Below are 18,482 nucleotides of genomic sequence, written 5' to 3'. Positions count from 1 at the left end.
ACATCTAATGGTGATAAAGAAGCGCTAGCTGCAAGAAAGTTAATGGTGACATTCAAGTACTGTTCAAAATCCTTAGCTACTTATTGTTAGGTAGGTACATTTAACCTCGAGTGAGGTAGAGTGTAATTTAGCCAGATTAATTTAGGCTATATTCAATATTACTTGTCAACTAATGAGCAAGTACCCCAGCTTCATTAGTAATACTTATTCAAGTCCTATGAAACTTGGACTTAAAACCAACATGGCTACTCCTGAACAATTAAGGAGAACCTATATTGGCCTTAAAGGTCATTTAACCAGACTAATTAATAAGTCTGATACTTTGTCTAAAGCAACTCCCATTGATTACTATCAACTAGAAACATCATTGAGAGTAACTGATCTTAAATTTGATCAAGTCAGCTCTACAGTTCAGTCTTATCTCGACCTAATGAATGCAACTGAAACTTATCCTGGTGAAATAGATCAAATTCTAGCAGATATTTCTCAGTATGAAGATGAGACTCAAGATATGCTTGATGGACTATCCAATATAGTAAAACAACATAAATCTAATGCAAAAAATGCCATGTCTCAATACAGTAATCAATTACCTGAGGTTCGTCTACCTACTTTAGACTTACCTACATTTGCAGGGCTGGATGAAGAAAATTGGGACACATTTTGGTTTTCATTTGAAGTTCATATACATAACAAATCTTCTCTTGACAGAGTTTCTAAATTCTCTTACCTGATTAGTCTTCTCAAAGGGGAGGCTAAAAAGGTCATAAATAACCTAGCACTCACTGAGAATAATTATGAGGAAGCTATAAAACTACTAAAGTTGAACTATTGCAACAAGGAGTTGAGTATAGCTAACCTGTATTGCCAGTTACTGGATCTGAATGCACCAAGTTGCCAGTTACTGGATCTGAATGCACCAAGTAACCGACCAGACTCACGTCAAAGCTTCAGGGTAGAAGTAGTGTCTCTAGTGAAGGCCTTAGGTACTAAAGTTGATGTGCCAGCCACAGAATGGTCAATTAAGTTACTTTTACAGAGGAAATTACCTCAAAATATTTTAGCAGAAATCTGCTCACACTATAATACCGAGTTTCTCACTCTCGAGCAAATATTTGAGGAACTGAGAATAACGGTTAACAGGTTGAAGACTCATGATAAGATTAAACCTGAGTCTAAACAACCTAACCTTGACAACTCAGTCAAACCCAAATCGACTTTAAATATATCCAATAAATCCAAACCTAGGACTACTCCATCCACTGGAAAAAGGAGTGGTAGTGTTGGTATTTATTCTGTATTTCCCTCTGACAATACAACTGATATGTCTACTAAAAGGACAAACTCAGCCAGAGAGAGAAGGTGTCTGTTCTGTGATCAAGAACATGTCACCTACAAATGCAATGTTTATCCTAACTTTAAAACCAGGATTAAACGGCTACAAGAATTACACAGATGCGCCAAGTGCATGGGTTCTCATGATCCCAGTAAGTGTGTAGTACAGCTACGGTTGTGCAGTAGATGCAACAAAGGTCTACATCATTATGCCTTATGTAGAAAAACTTCTACACAATCTGTGACACCTAGGGAGGATTCTATGAATTCTACCTCAGTACAATATTGCAAGGTATACCAAGAAATAAATGTATACTACTCTGTATAAATGTATTCAATAATACTACTCTGCCTACAGCTCAACTCAAACTAATTGATAGGAAGTCTAGAGTTAACACTAGAGGTATCTTTGATCAAGGATCACAGAAAACCTTCATCACACAACAATTAGTCGAGCAGTTGAAATTAAAACCTGTCAAAAGTGTGAGACTGAATACTTCTGGGTTCTTGACTAATAGTGGACCTCGGGAATACTAAGTAGTCAAGGTGTTAGTGAGACTTGGATCTTCCACTAGTCCAATACAAGCGGTGATAGTAGATAAACTTCCTTCAGACCTGCAGGTCACAGGACTAGCTCGCACTGCAAGCTATCTCAAACGTAACCGCATGAGGCTAGCAGATCACAAGATAAATTCTGACTGCCTCACAGATGTTGGTATCCAAATAGGCGCTGACTATTATTATAAATTTATAACAGGATGCACCAGACAACATGGAATGAATTTGTTGTCATCTGCTGGAGGCAAATTGCTCACTGGACCGGTGCTTTTCCAACAAAAAAAACAGCGTCAACCAACAAACAAACTAACAATTCAATAGTGGCGTGACTAGGCTTGGAACAGTCACCCCTACATTTCAGAGAAATATCTGAAGATAATGAGTCTGATCCACCTGTACATCGTCTGTGGGATTTAGACACTTTAGGTATTGTCCCTGATAAACCAAGCCCTGATGATACGTGGACTTACCAGCAATATCTGGACACAGTTGTCTATAAAGACAAACAATACTGGGTGAGACTGCCATGGAAGTTGAATCATCCACAACCAGTTAATTATTTCATGGCAGCCTCTCAATTACAGTCTCAATTAATACGGCTGAAGAAACAGCCAGATAAATTGAACATGTATCATCAATTAATTCAACAACAATTCAATAGTAAATTTATCGAAGTTGTTGATAATGATGACTGAAAAACAGGTCACTATTTACCTCATCACGCTATGGTGAAAGATTCATTGACCACGCCAATACCTATCATCTTCAACTGTAGTGCCAAAGTGAAGACAAACAGCGTGTCCTTGAATGAATGTCTCCAAACGGGACCTAGCCTAACACAAAGGCTACATGATGTATTATTATGATTCTGCACTGGTATTTTTGCTTATACTGCTGATGTCAGTAAAGCTGTCCTTAGAGTAGGCTTGCAAGAGGAGGATCGTAATTACACCAAATTTCTCTGGATTAAGGACCCCCTGAATCCTGACAGTGATGCCGTAACCTATCAGTTTGCCTCTGTGCTATTCGGTGCGACTTCTTCACCATTTCTACTTCAAGCCACATTAGATACACATTTGAAGAAGTCAAATAGCCCTTATAAAACGGAGATCAGTGACAACTTGTATGTCGATAATTTCCAGGGAACTACTAATGACAAATCCAAATTGGTAGAAATCTACCATGAGGCTAACCGTGAGTTGTTAGGAGCCAATATGCCACTACAATCATGGGCCTCAAACAATAAATCATTAAACCAGATAATCGAGAAAGAATTTCCGGGTTATCAGGTGCCTAATCAATTAAAAGTTCTGGGCGTGGAATGGAACACAGTTACTGACAAGATGAATGTCAAGTCAGTACAAACCAATAATGCATCCCTTACCATGAGAAAATTACTCTCGTATGTCAGTCAACCATTTGACCCTTTGGGCTTACTTAGTCCTATATTAATAAGGGGCAAACTCCTCATGCAGGAATGCTGGCAGAAACACATGGGTTGGGATGATCCGTTACCAATTGGGTTGCAAGATAAATGGCAAATACTCGCAATGGATTTCAATCAATTAGGTGTTTTGAAATTTCCTCGTAATGCTTCAGGACAAAACTTATCCACGAATTTGCACGTCTTTTGCGATGCCTCTGGCAAAGCATATGGCGCTGCAGCCTACTTAGTCAATAATGCACAATCATTTTTACTCACATCTAAAGCAAGAGTTGCTCCAATCAAGAAGAGATCTTTACCTCAAATGGAGTTAACTGCACTGCTGGTGGGAGTACGATTGGCTCATTTCCTGACAAGACACTCAATAATATCCCCTTTGGTGAAATCGTAGTGTGGTCAGACAATGAGGCAGTCTTACAATGGGTGAGAAATAACAACAATAAAACTCTCTACGTTAGTAATCGAATTAGGGAAATTCATGAATTATCTGCTGGATATAAATTCAGACATGTCCCCACTAAGGACAATCCTGCAGATTACTTATCAAGAGGGTTAACATTAAAACAGTTAATCAAGTCTTCAATGTGATTTAATGGACCTTCATGGCTTGTTAGTGGTCAGTGGCCCGAACAGAAACCACAAGTCATAGCGACCAGTATCACTACTCCCTTGAAAGACCCAGAACCTCATCGAATCTCAGCTATTAATCCTCACAATTATTCCAACTTGAGTAAGTTATTAAGAGTGACAGCACATGTGTTTCACTTTCTTGCTAAGAGAGGTATCAGGCATAAGTTTCCCAATCCTATCCTCTACTGGATCAAACGTGCACAACAAGAGACATATGGAAGTGAATATGAAAATCTTCCAGATAAATTAACTTAGTCTCTAGGTATCTGGTATGATACCAACACTCATAATATATTAAGGTGTGGAGGACGTCTGCTTCATGCAGAAATTGATTTGGATACAAAGAATTCGATCCTTCTACCACGTCACCACATTATTACAAAACTTCTAGTTTTACATCATCATCAATATGGTACTTTGCATGGTGGAGAATTGGACACTCTCACCGACTTGAGACAGAAATATTGGCTTCCCCAAGGTCGTCAAACTGTCAAATCAATCATTAAGTTCTGTGTAATCTGCTAAAGATACGACGCTCGAGTGTGTCCTTACCCAGGACCTCCACCACTCCCTAAGGAGAGAGTAGTCCATCTTCGTCCTTTTGAGACCACTGGTGTCGATTACACAGGAGCCTTGCTTCTCACTGGCACTCCAGATAAGATACCAGTGAAAGCATAGTCCATTGCCATAGTCCAAAGCATTGCCTTTTCACATGTGCAACCACACGAGGCACACATCTAGAAGTGACTTCTGACATGAGTGCCGAAGCCTTTATCCAAGCTTTTCGTAGATTTGCAGCTCGCAGATCCTGTCCCAAACTAATGATATCTGATAATGGTTCAAATTTTGTGGCAGGAGAAGCCTGCCTACAAGAAATATAGAATCATCCAGAAGTGCAGTCTGTCATACAGAGACGACAATGCCACTGGAAATTTATTGCTCCCAGAGCCCCCTGGCAAGGTGGGTTCTACGAACGTATGATAGGGACTGTCAAGAAATGTTTAAGGAAGACCTTACATCGACAGAAAATTAGTTTCTCTGAACTCCAAACACTCGTCGAGGCGCGAGTCAACAATCGCCCATTAATTTACCTATCAGATGACTTCTCACAGAGAGAACCAATGAGTCCCTCACATTTAATTCATGGAGGCCTGCTGAGCCCTCTGATACCTTTGGCAGAAGAGGATCCCGTCGACCCTTCCCATGTGACTAGGAGTGATTTAGTGGAAAGTTACCAACATCTCTCGAGAGTAATTGAAAGGTGGAATGAGGTGTGGACTCGAGAGTACCTCACAGCTCTACGAGAGTACCACTATGGAGCTTCGAGCCCCCTATAATAAGGTTCAACTCAAACCAGGAGACCTAGTGTTGATTGACAGTGATGGACCCAGGTCAGAATGGCCTATAGGCAAAATTGTCTCTATCCACTCAGATCACCAAGGCATCCTGAGAGTAGTATGGGTTTTGTGCCGAGGCACTACTACCATAAAAACCTTAGAGAAGTTGGTACTTCTCGAATTAGCAGAACGAGAGTGTTTAACCCTTTAACTGCGCGGCCTATAAATATGACCCCCCATTGCGCAGGAAATGAAACCTCGGGAAAAAATTATTTTTTCTTCTGAAAGTGTCAAAAACCCCTCTCTTTATATGGGTATAGCAACGGAAGTTCGAAATTGTACTTACTTTGGCTGCTATGGGGTCCGAAAGGTGGGGCGTGACGTGATCATTCCCCATGCGCCAGAGCAGTATGCTCTCGGGGCCGGTGGGGCGCCGGGGGCGGGGCGCGAGTTGCCGCGAATATATTTATGTTCATTTTTTGCGCACAGTTCCAAATATATTTGCTTTGTTTTTACGTGCTAATCCTATGTATAATGAACACGTACACTATATTATGGTAGTAAAACATCCATAATGTCCAAGGACACTGTTACGTGCATGACACTTGTGTACACATATCATGCACATATTTACCATGTATCATGCTAATTTATGTATATATACAATCTATTTACAGACTATACACTGTCACACACTATATACATTCACCATCAACACATTCAGAACACCGCGAGTGTGAGCAGCCACACCCAGCCAGCCCTCCCTCACTTCGTCAACATTGCCCCTCCCATCATACAGTTTTTCACACCAATGTTTCATGTTCATTTATGTATATTTACAACATATGTACACACTATACACTGTCAAACACTATATACATTTACCATCAACACATTCAGAACATCGCGAGTGTGAGCAGCCACACCCACACAGGCCCTCCCTCACTCCAACATCTTACTCGCCAACATAGCTCCTCCCACCATGCTGGCATTGTTTTTATTACACTACTTACACATGTTATATATACTTATCTACATGTTTTATTTACTAGAACTTTGCAAGTAGCCGGTATTGTGTCGAAACAGTACAGTGGCCATCATACACTGCATGAGAAATCACACAGCAGACAGCAGACGATGCTACAATTACGATGTCACATCCCTCACCAAAATAGCTCGTATGGGCCACTAGCAGCTGCCTCGTATGGGCCACTAGCAGCTGCCTCGTATGGGCCAATAGCAGCTGCCTCGTATGGGCCACTAGCAGCTGCCTCGTATGGGCCAATAGCAGCTGCCTCGTATGGGCCAATAGCAGCTGCCTCGTATGGGCCAATAGCAGCTGCCTCGTATGGGCCAATAGCAGCTGCCTCGTATGGGCCAATAGCAGCTGCCTCGTATGGGCCAATAGCAGCTGCCTCGTATGGGCCAATAGCAGCTGCCTCGTATGGGCCAATAGCAGCTGCCTCGTTTGGGCCACCAGCAGGTGCCTCGTATGGGCCAATAGCAGCTGCCTCGTATGGGCCAATAGCAGCTGCCTCGTATGGGCCAATCCTGGTCACTAATTTCTGTAAATGAATAATTGACCACAAGTTTATTTTGAAAAGGAACCTAAGAAGTCGTTTGAAGATTCCTAGATGGACGAAATAATGCTGTGGTGCTGTGGCTAGCGCTGTGAACATCGTGAACAGCATTGAATCACTGATATTTGAACATTGTACCCAGTCATTATCCCACTCAGGCTCTTCTATAATACTATCACAGCTAAATAATACAGGTTATATATATATATTTTGACATTATTAGGCAATGCTGTGGTCACACGCTGAACAGCAGATCTGTGCGCTCATGCTGCGAGCGCCAGCCTTGGTTGCTCACTCACTACTGAGGCTCTGACACCTGGCAATGTGGACCATGATTTTTTTTTTAAATGGCGTCTGTTTACAAGAGCCCTGAGAAAGCTGATGTGAACCCCATGTATCCGCGGGAGTTTTGAATGGAAGTGAAAAATAAAAACACCTGGAGGCGCGTATCGCACCCGAAGCCTGGGCCTGCAGGCGCGTTGCACAGTTAAAGGGTTAACAGAACCAACTTCACCTACAGTTTCCGGGGACAACAATTCTGATCCACCAAGCACCCACCCACTAATAGCAGCTGCTCAACAATGTAAACGGAAACTACAAGCCTATTATAGCTCTGATTAAGAACAAAAATTTACCATTCAATTTGAGTAATCATAATAGTGCTGTGTTGTGATGTCAGGTAACAAATCAGTTACAAGTCACAGTGACCCAAGACATTCATCTCACAGTAGATTTTCAGTTACCTTAAATTGTATGATTTAATCATTAATTTGTTTGTGTAGGCTATCAACTATAACATTATTCCATCTAGAGCATCTATGAGTTTACAAAACTTTAAGACTTAGTAACATAACCGTTACACGTCATCGCGACACCAGTCTTTAAGTACATTGTAGGCTTTAGTAGTTAACTTTAGATGATTCACAATTCCATGTTTTACATTTAACATGAGTTCCTTTACAAGACTTAAAGTCTTGTCTGTCCTTGACAATTACGGGACATCCGTTATGTGTGTACTAACGTACTAACATACTAACATTAATATTAACTTCGGGATAGGTATGTCAGTACTCAACATTGAACTGCGACCAGAGTTCCCCCCTCCCGCCCCCCCCCCCCGGAGTTATATTGGAAATTTCCAACACTAACACACTACCATTGTATTATAATACATCATTATTATATACTAATTACAGTAGTTATTAATTTCACTAACGGAAGTGTTAACATAAATTAATATTTCTCTATCTGAGCCTATTGCTAATATTCTCATGACATCGAGAGGCAGGATTGCGTCAGATAATGTCTATCTAAATATATTTATTACCAATATGTTAGAGAATTGAATGTGGTTCTCTAAAATTATCAGTAGTCCGTACAATAATTAACTATGGATAATATAACTCCCAATAATCCAAAACCGAGAGTTATCAACTGAAATTATTATCAAGTAGCAGTTTTATCTGTTATGTACGAATGCTATGGAGGAAATAAAATTTCTCTCTATTTCTCGATTAACACCATATAACGAGAATATGATATTATTTAATTCCCTATAATTGCAACCCGGTTCTCATTAACGCATTACATCAGTAATTACATGGAAAAGAATTATCCGTGATTAGTAATTTCTGTTGTGAATGCGGGAGATGAGTTGAGGGAGGGCGGAGAGACACAGCTATTCGCCATGCTTCGTCGCTAGAGACGCCAACAATCACATCGTGCGTCCCGGGAGAGTCGATTTCCATCAATACTACGTTAGGCCCTTGCATTTAATCAGTGTAGTAGCGTGCAATTGATCCAGTAGCAATCTAGGATTGCTTCAGTGGACAACCAGCAGGTTAAGTGCCTTAGTATTGTTTATATTGAGTACTCTTTATATCCTTGTACTGTGCACTGTCCATCGTTATGCTACGCGACCTCCCCAAACAATAAGTACGTCCATAAGGAATTAAATTTATTCCATTTATGGCATAGTGAGGATACTAGATAGTAGGTGTAAACAATTAGTATATTCAGTTGAAATTTCAGCTTGTGTTGTAAGCGGTCGTGGTCCTCATGTTCCCAAGCATGCTTGAACTCACGTGTTGCAGCAAGTAGCAGACGAAGCCATTGCACCTCTACCTCTCCGTTCACTATTACAGCTAAGCAGCTGAAACCTTTCCTATTATTTCTTTGATTGAGAAAATTCTAGATCAGTCGAAGAGATTTAGTTTATTTGATTTGAGATATCTAACGTTATATGTTAGCCTCATAAAGGTCAAATGAGAATAATTGCTTGGTTAATCAACATATATTCTCTTTACCATTAATCAATTTATCTAATGATTCTTAATTAATAGAATTACTAATTTATATTCGAGGAAGAACCAGCTTCGATGAAGCGTACTGGGAGTAGATTACTTCTGGTATTAACCCCCAATTTTGTGAAGGACAGAAAGTTTATTTTCGAACAATAATATATTATACAGCCCATAAAAGTTTAAAGAATAATCTTTAATAGTTTCCTATCCATAGGCACTGGTGTTTCAGTCCTTATCATTTAACTTTAACTTATCTGTTTCCCTTTTCAGTCAAAATAGGGTGGCCCTTCGATTAATTTAAATTAATCTATTAATTAAATACAAATTAATTAATAGAGTAAGCTTTCTTCCCAACACCAACACCTCCCCTGGCTCTTCTGACCCCATTGCATTCAAATCCATCTACATTCAAATCCCACATTCCAAGGACCCCCTAATCCCCTCAACCCCCCAAAACCCGCCCAGCCCTCATCCGCTCACCCCTCAGAACCTGCCCAGCCTCATTCCCTCAACCTCTAACCCTGTTCATGGAGGACAGAAGAAAATGTATATATGATGGTATGCATTGTAAATGTGTGGCCACGTCTGTGGTAGAAAATAATAATAAAAAAAAAAAAATCCCTCAACCCCCAAAATCCGCTCAGCCCTCACCCTCTCCTCAGCCCCTTTCCTTCCATGTGACCCCTTACCCCTTGTGAGGGGGTCATATGGACCCCTCGTGGGGGATGGGGGAATCAGCCCACCTCTTCCTCCATTTCCCTCTTCCCCCCTTCGACCCCAATGCCCACACCAACCCCTGAGTTTCCCCTGACTAATACAACCTCTCTCCCACTCTCACTATCCATGTTCCATCTGCCCCTCTTCCCCCCACCCCCTTTATCCTTCTCCTTTCCCCAACCTCTCAACCTCTATCTGACTCTTGACCTCTCAACCCCCCTATGTCTATCAGACCCTCCCTAATCTTCAGACTCAGTATGCCCTTCCTACTCCATACCAATCTACCCAGGCCCTACCCCAGACCTTCCTACCTACCTTCTTAGATGCCCAGCCCCCATTCACCTCCCATGCACCCCTCCAGACCCCATTCACCCCCCAGACACTCTCTTGGATCCCCCCAGCACCCATTCACCCCCCAGATCCCCCCCCCACCCCCACCAGACCTCCAGAGAAAGGGCGAACTCTGGTACCAGATTTTTCATGAAGAATCTTATGGTTTGGTACACCAATAATGATGGGGTATCCAATAAAGCAGAAGAGATAAAAGAAAGAGTTAGTGGGGCAGATCCTAACAGAGTTGCAATAGTGGAAACCAAAATAAATGACATGATCTCGGATGCAATCTTTCCAGAGGGCTATCAGGTGATAAGAAAAGAGAGGACACAGACACAGGGAGGAGAAGTGGCACTCATAATAAAGCGGAAATGGAAGTTTGAAGACCTGGGAAATCGGGTTACCAATGAGAGCACAAGATCCATACATGGAACTTGTGCAGTTCGACAGCAGGTGGGAGGAAGATTGTGATCTTGGTAATCTACAATCCCCCATCAAACAGTAGAAGACCCAGGCAGGAGTATGATGACAACAAGGCATGAATAGATGAACTGCAGAGGCAGTAACATTAACTCACAGAATGAGAGCGAAGCTGCTGTTCATGGGGTCCCTAATCATGGAGAGATAAGTTGGGAATCAAGGCATCCCCATATAGGGAACGAAACGTGGGGAGCAAAGTTAGTAGATGTTATTGACAGGAATTTCCTAACACAACATGTGAAGGAAGACACAAGGGAAAGAGGTGGAGTTGCATCGAGCCTATTAGACCTGATTTTCACCCAGAACGCAGAAGACATCGAGAATTTGGAACGTGAAATACATCTAGGGGCCCAGCGACCATTGTGTCCTAGTCTTTGACTACATGATGGAATTCAAACTTGTGACCATGGGGCAAGAGGCCTGGGAAAGGAGAGTCGACTACAGGAAAGAGGACTACAGGGGGGATAAGGGACTATCTGGGAGAAATGCAGTGGGAGGAAGAAATTAGAGGAAAAACAGTCCAAGATATGATGGACCCAGTCATACGGAAATGCCAGGAGGCTGAAGAGAGATTTATATCAACAGTAAAGTGAAAAAATAAGAAAGAATATAATAACCCTCTATAATTTAATAGGAGGAATATAATCCTCCACTATAATAATAGTGGAGGAAGTATAGAAGACAAAGGATAGAGGACAACAGGATCAGATGCAACAGAGTTAGGAACGATTACATTAACATAAGACTAACATCGGAAAGGAACTATGAGAACGATATTGCGATCAAAACAAAGGACACCTAAATTACTACTCAGCTATATGAGAAGAAAATGTCGGTGAACGTCCACATGACAAGACTAAGGTAAACAGAGGGGTCATATACTGAAAGTGACAAGGAAATCTGCGAGGCACTGAATGCCAGTTTCCAAGGAATGTTCACAACCAAGCCTGAGCAGCTCACATTGTTAGAAGAGATGATGAATCTCTTATTTATTAAACCCTAGATGAAAGACTATCAGAAACAGAGGTGACAGCAGTGGAGGTAATGTAACAGTTGACAACACTGGATGCATCTAAAGCAGTTGGACCAGACAAAGTATCATCGTGGATACTAAAAGAGGCAGCGCAGGCCCTCAGCGTGCCTCTGTCAACGATCTTTAATGAATCACTTATGTCAGGAGAATTGTCCAATTGCCGGAAGAGGGCAAATGTTGTACCGATTTTCACGAAAGGTGATAGGAAGGAGGCACTTAACTATAGACCTGTATCACTGACAAGCATCCCTTGTAAAATACTTGAAAGAATAATTAGGCTACGGCTGGATGCACACCTGGAAAACGTTAGGTTTGTGAACAAACATCAACATGGGTTCTGGAAAGGGAAATCGTGCCTAACAAACCTTTTGGAATTCTATTATAAAATAATGAGGATAAGACAGGACAGAGAAGGTTGGGCAGACTGCATATTTCTGGACTACCAAAAACGCCTTTGATAGAGTACCGCACATGAGACTGCTGTTTAAACTCGAGAGGCAGGCGGGGATGGGAGGAAGGCCCTAGCATGGATAAGGAACTACCTAACAGGAAGGATCCAAAGAGTTATGGTAAGGGACGAGAAGTCGAACTAGCGAACAGTAACGAGTGGAGTACCTCAAGGATCGGTGCTGGGACCCATTCTATTTCTAATATAAGTTAACGACATGTTTACCGGAGTAGAGTCCTACATGTCGATGTTCATGGATGATGCAAAGTTGATGAGAAGAGTTGTGACAGATAAGGATTGCAGGATCTTCCAAGAGGACCTGAACAGGTTGCAGAGATGGTCAGAGAAATGGCTACTGGAGTTCAACACGAGCAAATGAAAAGTAATGGAAATAGAACTAGGTGATAGAAGACCAAAGGGACAGTACACAATGAAGGGAACCGCCTACCAGTGACGATGCGAGAAAGAGACCTGGGCGTGGATGTAACACCTAATCTCCAGAGGCACATATAAATAGGATAACGACAGCAGCGTACTCTACACTGGAAAAAGTCAGAACATCATCCAGAAATCTAAGTAAGGAGGTATTTAGGGCGCTTTACACTGCCTACGTCAGGCCAGTCTTAGAGTATGCCGCCCCCATCATTGAGTCCCCACCTGAAGAAACACATAAGAAAACTGGAAAAGGTTCAGAAGTTTGCAACGAGACTCGTCCCAGCATTACGAGGGATGGGGGTATGAAGAGCACCTGATAGAACTAAGCATTACGACACTAGAAAAAAGAAGGGAGAGGGGAGATTTGATAGGAACCTATAAAATACTCAAGGGGATTGACAGAGTGGACACAGACGAAAGATTCACACGGAATAGTAACAGAACGATGGGACATGGGTGGAAGCTGGAATCTCAGATGAGTCACAGAGATGTTAGGAAGTTTTCTTTTAGCGTGAGAGTAGTGGAAAATGGGAATGCTCTTAAGGAGCAGGTTGTGGAAGTAAATTCTAATCATAATTTTAAAACTAGGTATGATAAGGAAATAGAACCGGAGTCATTGCTGTAAACAACCGATGGCTCGAAAGGCGGGATCCACGAGTCAATGCTCGATCCTGCAGAAATAAGTAGGTGAGTACAAATAGGTGAGTACTCACACACCCACACAAGGCGCCTGGTGGTTGAGTGGACAGCACTCAGGACTCGTAATCCTGGAGACCGGGGTTCGATCCTGGGCAATGGCGGAGACATGGTTATCTTGAGTTATGTTCAGATGATTTCGGGGCTTAGCGTCCCCGCGGCCCGGTCCTTGACCAGGCCTTCTTTTTGTTACACATCCCCATGAAGCAGCCCGTAGCAACTGTTTAACTCCCAGGTACCAATTTACTGCTAGGTAAACAGGTGCATCAGGGTGAAAGAAACTCTGCTCATTTGTTTCCGCCTCCGCCGGGGATCGAACCCGGAACCTTAGGAATACGAATCCCAAGCGGTGCACTCAGCCGTTCTACCCATAAATTCCTCACATAGAGTAGTGCCACAGTTTAAACTTATGTACTTGTGCCAAAAGGAGCAAAAGTACTAGGGCACACAGGTGGAAATTGAATGCCCAAATGAGCCATAGAGACATTAGAAAGATTTGTTTTAGTGTGTGAGTAGTTGACAAATGGAATTCCTTAGGAAGTGATGTGGTAGAGGCAGACTTCATTCACAGTTTCAAATGTAGATATGATAGAGACCAATAGGCTCAGGAACCTGTGCATTAGTTGATTGATGGTATGAGAGACGTGATTAGTCGAGTTCCACAGGGTTCAGTCCCCGGACCTATGCTGTTTCTGATATATGTAAATGATCTCCCAGATGAAATAAATTCGTTTCTCTCAATGTTTGCTGATGATGCAAATATTATGAAGAGGATTAAGACCGATGACGATAGAAAAAGGTTACAGATGACCTAGAAAAACTGCAGGAATGGTCCAGCAAATGCCTACTAACGTTCAACTCAAGTAAATATAAGGTAATGAAACTAGGTATCGAAGACAGAAGGCCAGATACAGGATAACGAATGGGAGACGAAGTTCTTAATGAAACGGTGAGCGAGGAAGATCTGGAATTGATATCACGCCGAACCTGTCTCCTGAAGCCCACATCAAAAAAATATCATCAGCAGCGTATCAGGTTAACATCAGAACTGCCTTTAGAAACTTGTGTTAGAAATCATTACGAACCTTGTATTCCACATATGTAAAACCAATCCTGGAATATACGCCAAAGCATGGAATACATACCTTGTCATGCATAAGCAAGTGTCAAGCAAGCTAGAGAAAGTTCAGCGGTATGCCACAAGACCAGACCCAGAAGTAAGAGGCATGAGTAACAAGGAAAGGCCGCGTGAATTGCATCTCACGTCGCTGGAAGACAGAAGAGCGCGGGAGACATGATCTTCACACATACAGAATTCTCAGAAAAATTGACAGAGTAGGTAAGGGCGGATTATTTAACACGGGTGGTACACTCACAAGGGGACATAGGTGGAAATACAGAGGGAGTGATAAAGAAAGATCAAGTAAAAAAAATTTCTACAACGTCCTCGACATCTCAGTAAAGCCAATGTACAACTTTGTGCAATGATAGTAAACCCTAAGATAATAATACAATAAAAAAATATTAGTAGAAGAAATAAAGAAATGCGAAAATGCAAAAAATATTAAATAAGCCAAAAATAATTGAAGAAAACCTCTTTACATGGACATGAATGGAAATTCCTGATTATTCGCTGATTTCACTGTTTGTGTTTGATATGCCAGCAACTTGGACCGGTGCCACCAGAGGGCTTCTGTCAGCCACAGGAGGATATCACAGAGCACCAAACAACAGTGCCCCAAGAGGACAGTCAAGAACCACAGGATATCACAGAGCATTGAATAGCACCAACGAGCAATATCCCAGGAATATACCCTGGGATATTGAAGCCACAGGAGGTCAACACTGAGCATCAAACAACGAGAGAGACACACAAACTCACAGAGGGTGACAAACAGCTGGTCCATGTGTCACACGAGGTAACAGAAAGATTTCACTAGGACCTCTAGCTATGACACGATATAAGAGAGGGAGCTCAGTAGAACAATGCAAACCCATGAGGCTATTAAATAGTAAATTCTAAGCCTTGGGACATTTAAATAGTTAGTACCACGCCTTGAGTATCTTTAAATAGTATGTATCAAGCCTTTGGGACCTTCATATAATAGCTATATGCCTTGGGATGTTGAAATATCAAGTAACAAGCCTTTTAATAGAAAGCACCAAGCCTTGGAGAACTTTATTTTTTTTTTTTTTTTTTTTTAATTTGAAATTTGTAAATTTTGTAAATAGTAAATGCTAGGCCCTAGGACACTTACATAATTAGTGCCAACCCCTGAGGAACTTTCAGAAGAAATGCAAAAGCCTTTGAAACTTTTAAATAGAAAGTGCCAAGCTCTGGGGAGCTTTAAATAGAAAGTGCCAAGCTCTGGGGAGCTTTAAATAGAAAGTGCCAAGCTCTGGGGGAGCTTTAAATAGCAAGTGCTAAGCAAATCGGATTCTTTAAGTAGTAATAACTAGGTAAAGAGTTTGCAACGTAGTAGATGCGAGGATATGAAACTAGCTAAGCAGAGAGATTGTAGAGACAGACTCAAGAGACAAATTTTAATAAAAACAGACACAGTGAACCAAGTTATAAGGAGGAGAAGAGGGCTGAAGTGCGACCTCTCAATTTGCAGTTAGGTGGGGAAAACAGGATGAAAGCACACTGCCAACAGTGTTAGCCTCAAACACATTTTGATCCTTAAAGGTTAGTTTAAAATAATATAGCTGTTTTTACATTAATATAATTTTCATACAACATCTCTATATAACACATTTTTACTTTCATTTAATTTTTTATGCAGAAGTAGTGAATAAATTTGTGTTACCTTGGCTGAGGTGAGAGCCAGTGACAAGCAGATGAGAGTCAACAGCAGACAGATGACAGAGACGGAACACCCAATGACAGTTATCCAGTGAAGGTACACCTGAGACGGGATAACATGATATTAATTATCAACAATTGTATAGCGCGACTAAGTAACGGTACCAAGAACTGTTGAACAGCATATGATGGTACCAAGAACTGTTGAACAGCATATGATGGTACCAAGAACTGTTGAACAGCATATGATGGTACCAAGAACTGTTGAACAGCATATGATGGTACCAAGAACTGTTGAACGGTATATGATGGTACCAAGAACTGTTGAACAGCATATTTTTTTCAGGGATATTCCTGCGCTGGCCCTCAGCCTCTGGCTGGCCCACTAAGTGTTGCTTGTTTCTGTTTTACTTGGGGGCGGAGAATGAGTATTTATTACTCGTATGGTCGCTTTAGTAAGATTTTGCCATATGTGTTTAACAACTTCTTCTGCTCTGTTGAATCTAAGTTGAAATCTTAATGGGTTTGTAACTGTGCACTGTGTTAGATAATGTTCCAGGGGTCTGTCGGGGATTTGTCCACAGTGCTGACATTCCCTCTCATCTTCCGGAACCTGTAAGCTATTTCCCATGCACATCGGTATCCAAGCCTGATGCGATGTAAGTGCACTTCTGTTGCTGTACTGCTCCCTTTCATCAAACTAAGTGGTTCGTAGTTGGTTGAATTCTTGTACCAACCCGCAGATCCTGATGTTGCAAATGCTGTGTTGTGGTCACTGTACATCTTTTGCATTGCTCTGTTTCTAATTACTTTCTTAATCTGTGATAGACTCTGTGGTATGTAAATGTCTACATTTCTTCTCTTAGTTGCAAGTTTTGCAGCTTCGTCTGCAATGTCATTTCCTACTATTCCCACATGACTTGGCACCCAGTTGATAAGTACCCGTCGGCCTTGTCGTTTGAGTGTTTGCATTAATGATATGACATTTGTGATCAGATGTATGTTATCACATATGTGTTCTTGTTGCAAGGTTTCAATGGCCTTTTGCTAGCCTTTTGAATGGCTAGCATCTCTGTTTGTAAAGTCGAACACCCATTTGAGAGTCTCCAACTATTTACAGAGTTTCCTGTTTTAACTGCAGCTCCGGTTTCTTGTCCCTGCTGGTCTACTGACCCATCTGTGAAGTAAGTGAAGCTGTCGGATGCCATGTTTGCTTCTGTATGCATCTGTGCAATGTTACGAGGCAGATGAGGATTTGTCTGGTTCTTTTTTCCTTCAATAGCCATAATCTTAAAGTCTGCTGGCAGAGATTCTCAAGGGGCTTGCAGCATATGATGGTACCAAGAACTGTTGAACAACATATGATGGTATCAAGAAGTGTTGATCACGATATGATGTTAACAAGAACTGTTGAACAGCATATGATGGTACAAAGAACTGTTGATCAGCATATGATGGTACCAAAAACAGGTGAAAAGCATTTGACCGTAAAATGGACAGTTAAACAGAATATAACGGTATTAAGAACTTTTGAAGACAACAGGAAGATAGAACCAGGAACTATTGCAGACAACAGGAAGAAGGAACCAGGAACTGTTGAAGACAACAGGAAGATGGAACCATGAACTGTTGAAGACAACAGGAAGATGGAACCATGAACTGTTGAAGACAACAGGAAGATGGAACCATGAACTGTTGAAGACAACAGGAAGATGGAACCATGAACTGTTGAAGACAACAGGAAGATGGAACCAGGAACTGTTGAAGACAACAGGAAGATGGAACCATGAACTGTTGAAGACAACAGGAAGATGGAACCAGGAACTGTTGAAGACAACAGGAAGATGGAACCAGGAACTGTTGAAGACAACAGGAAGTTGTTCGGACAGGAGCGCTGTGTTGTGTAGTGATGTAAGATGATATAATGTCGAGAGGTTCAGGCGAATTGAGGATGCGTGGTTTATACAAAAGGAATTTAATACAATGTGAAGCAGCAAAAAAACCATGTGGATGTCATGGCGACTGGTGGAGATTCACGCAGCGTCTCTCCTACAAATATTGACGATACCTTTGAGGACACTGGGGAACCACTGTTGCATACCACACATTTAGATCATGAACGTCACCCGGTCTTAGAAGAGGATCTAGATGGAGATTTCCAAGACAGCAAACATCACAGCAAGGCAAACAGATTAGAGGCGAAACGCCGCCAACTTACACAGGTAAACAGAGACCATGCCGGCACCACGGGGCCCCAGTATTAACATCCACTGCACAACCAAGGTAGGCCAAGTTCTTCTGATTTGCAAACTTTCATCATTGCCTTTAATGGCGAAGAGGAAAATGT

At 41.7% G+C, this 18,482-nt stretch overlaps 1 protein-coding gene across 1 annotated transcript in view; it reads right to left on the bottom strand.

Annotated features, from left to right (window-relative positions):
• Positions 1-18,482, bottom strand: part of LOC123752140 (adhesion G protein-coupled receptor L4) — a 406,311-nt gene that overhangs the window by 77,110 nt on the left and 310,719 nt on the right. The window contains exon 15 of the mRNA XM_069325025.1: positions 16,140-16,238. Within this exon, the coding sequence (XP_069181126.1) occupies positions 16,140-16,238 (99 nt within the window). The remainder of the gene's footprint in view (positions 1-16,139; positions 16,239-18,482) is intronic.

This window comes from Procambarus clarkii, chromosome 15 (genome assembly GCF_040958095.1).
Source record: "Procambarus clarkii isolate CNS0578487 chromosome 15, FALCON_Pclarkii_2.0, whole genome shotgun sequence".
Lineage (NCBI taxonomy): Eukaryota > Metazoa > Arthropoda > Malacostraca > Decapoda > Cambaridae > Procambarus > Procambarus clarkii.
This window is presented reverse-complemented; position numbering and strand designations above follow the sequence as displayed.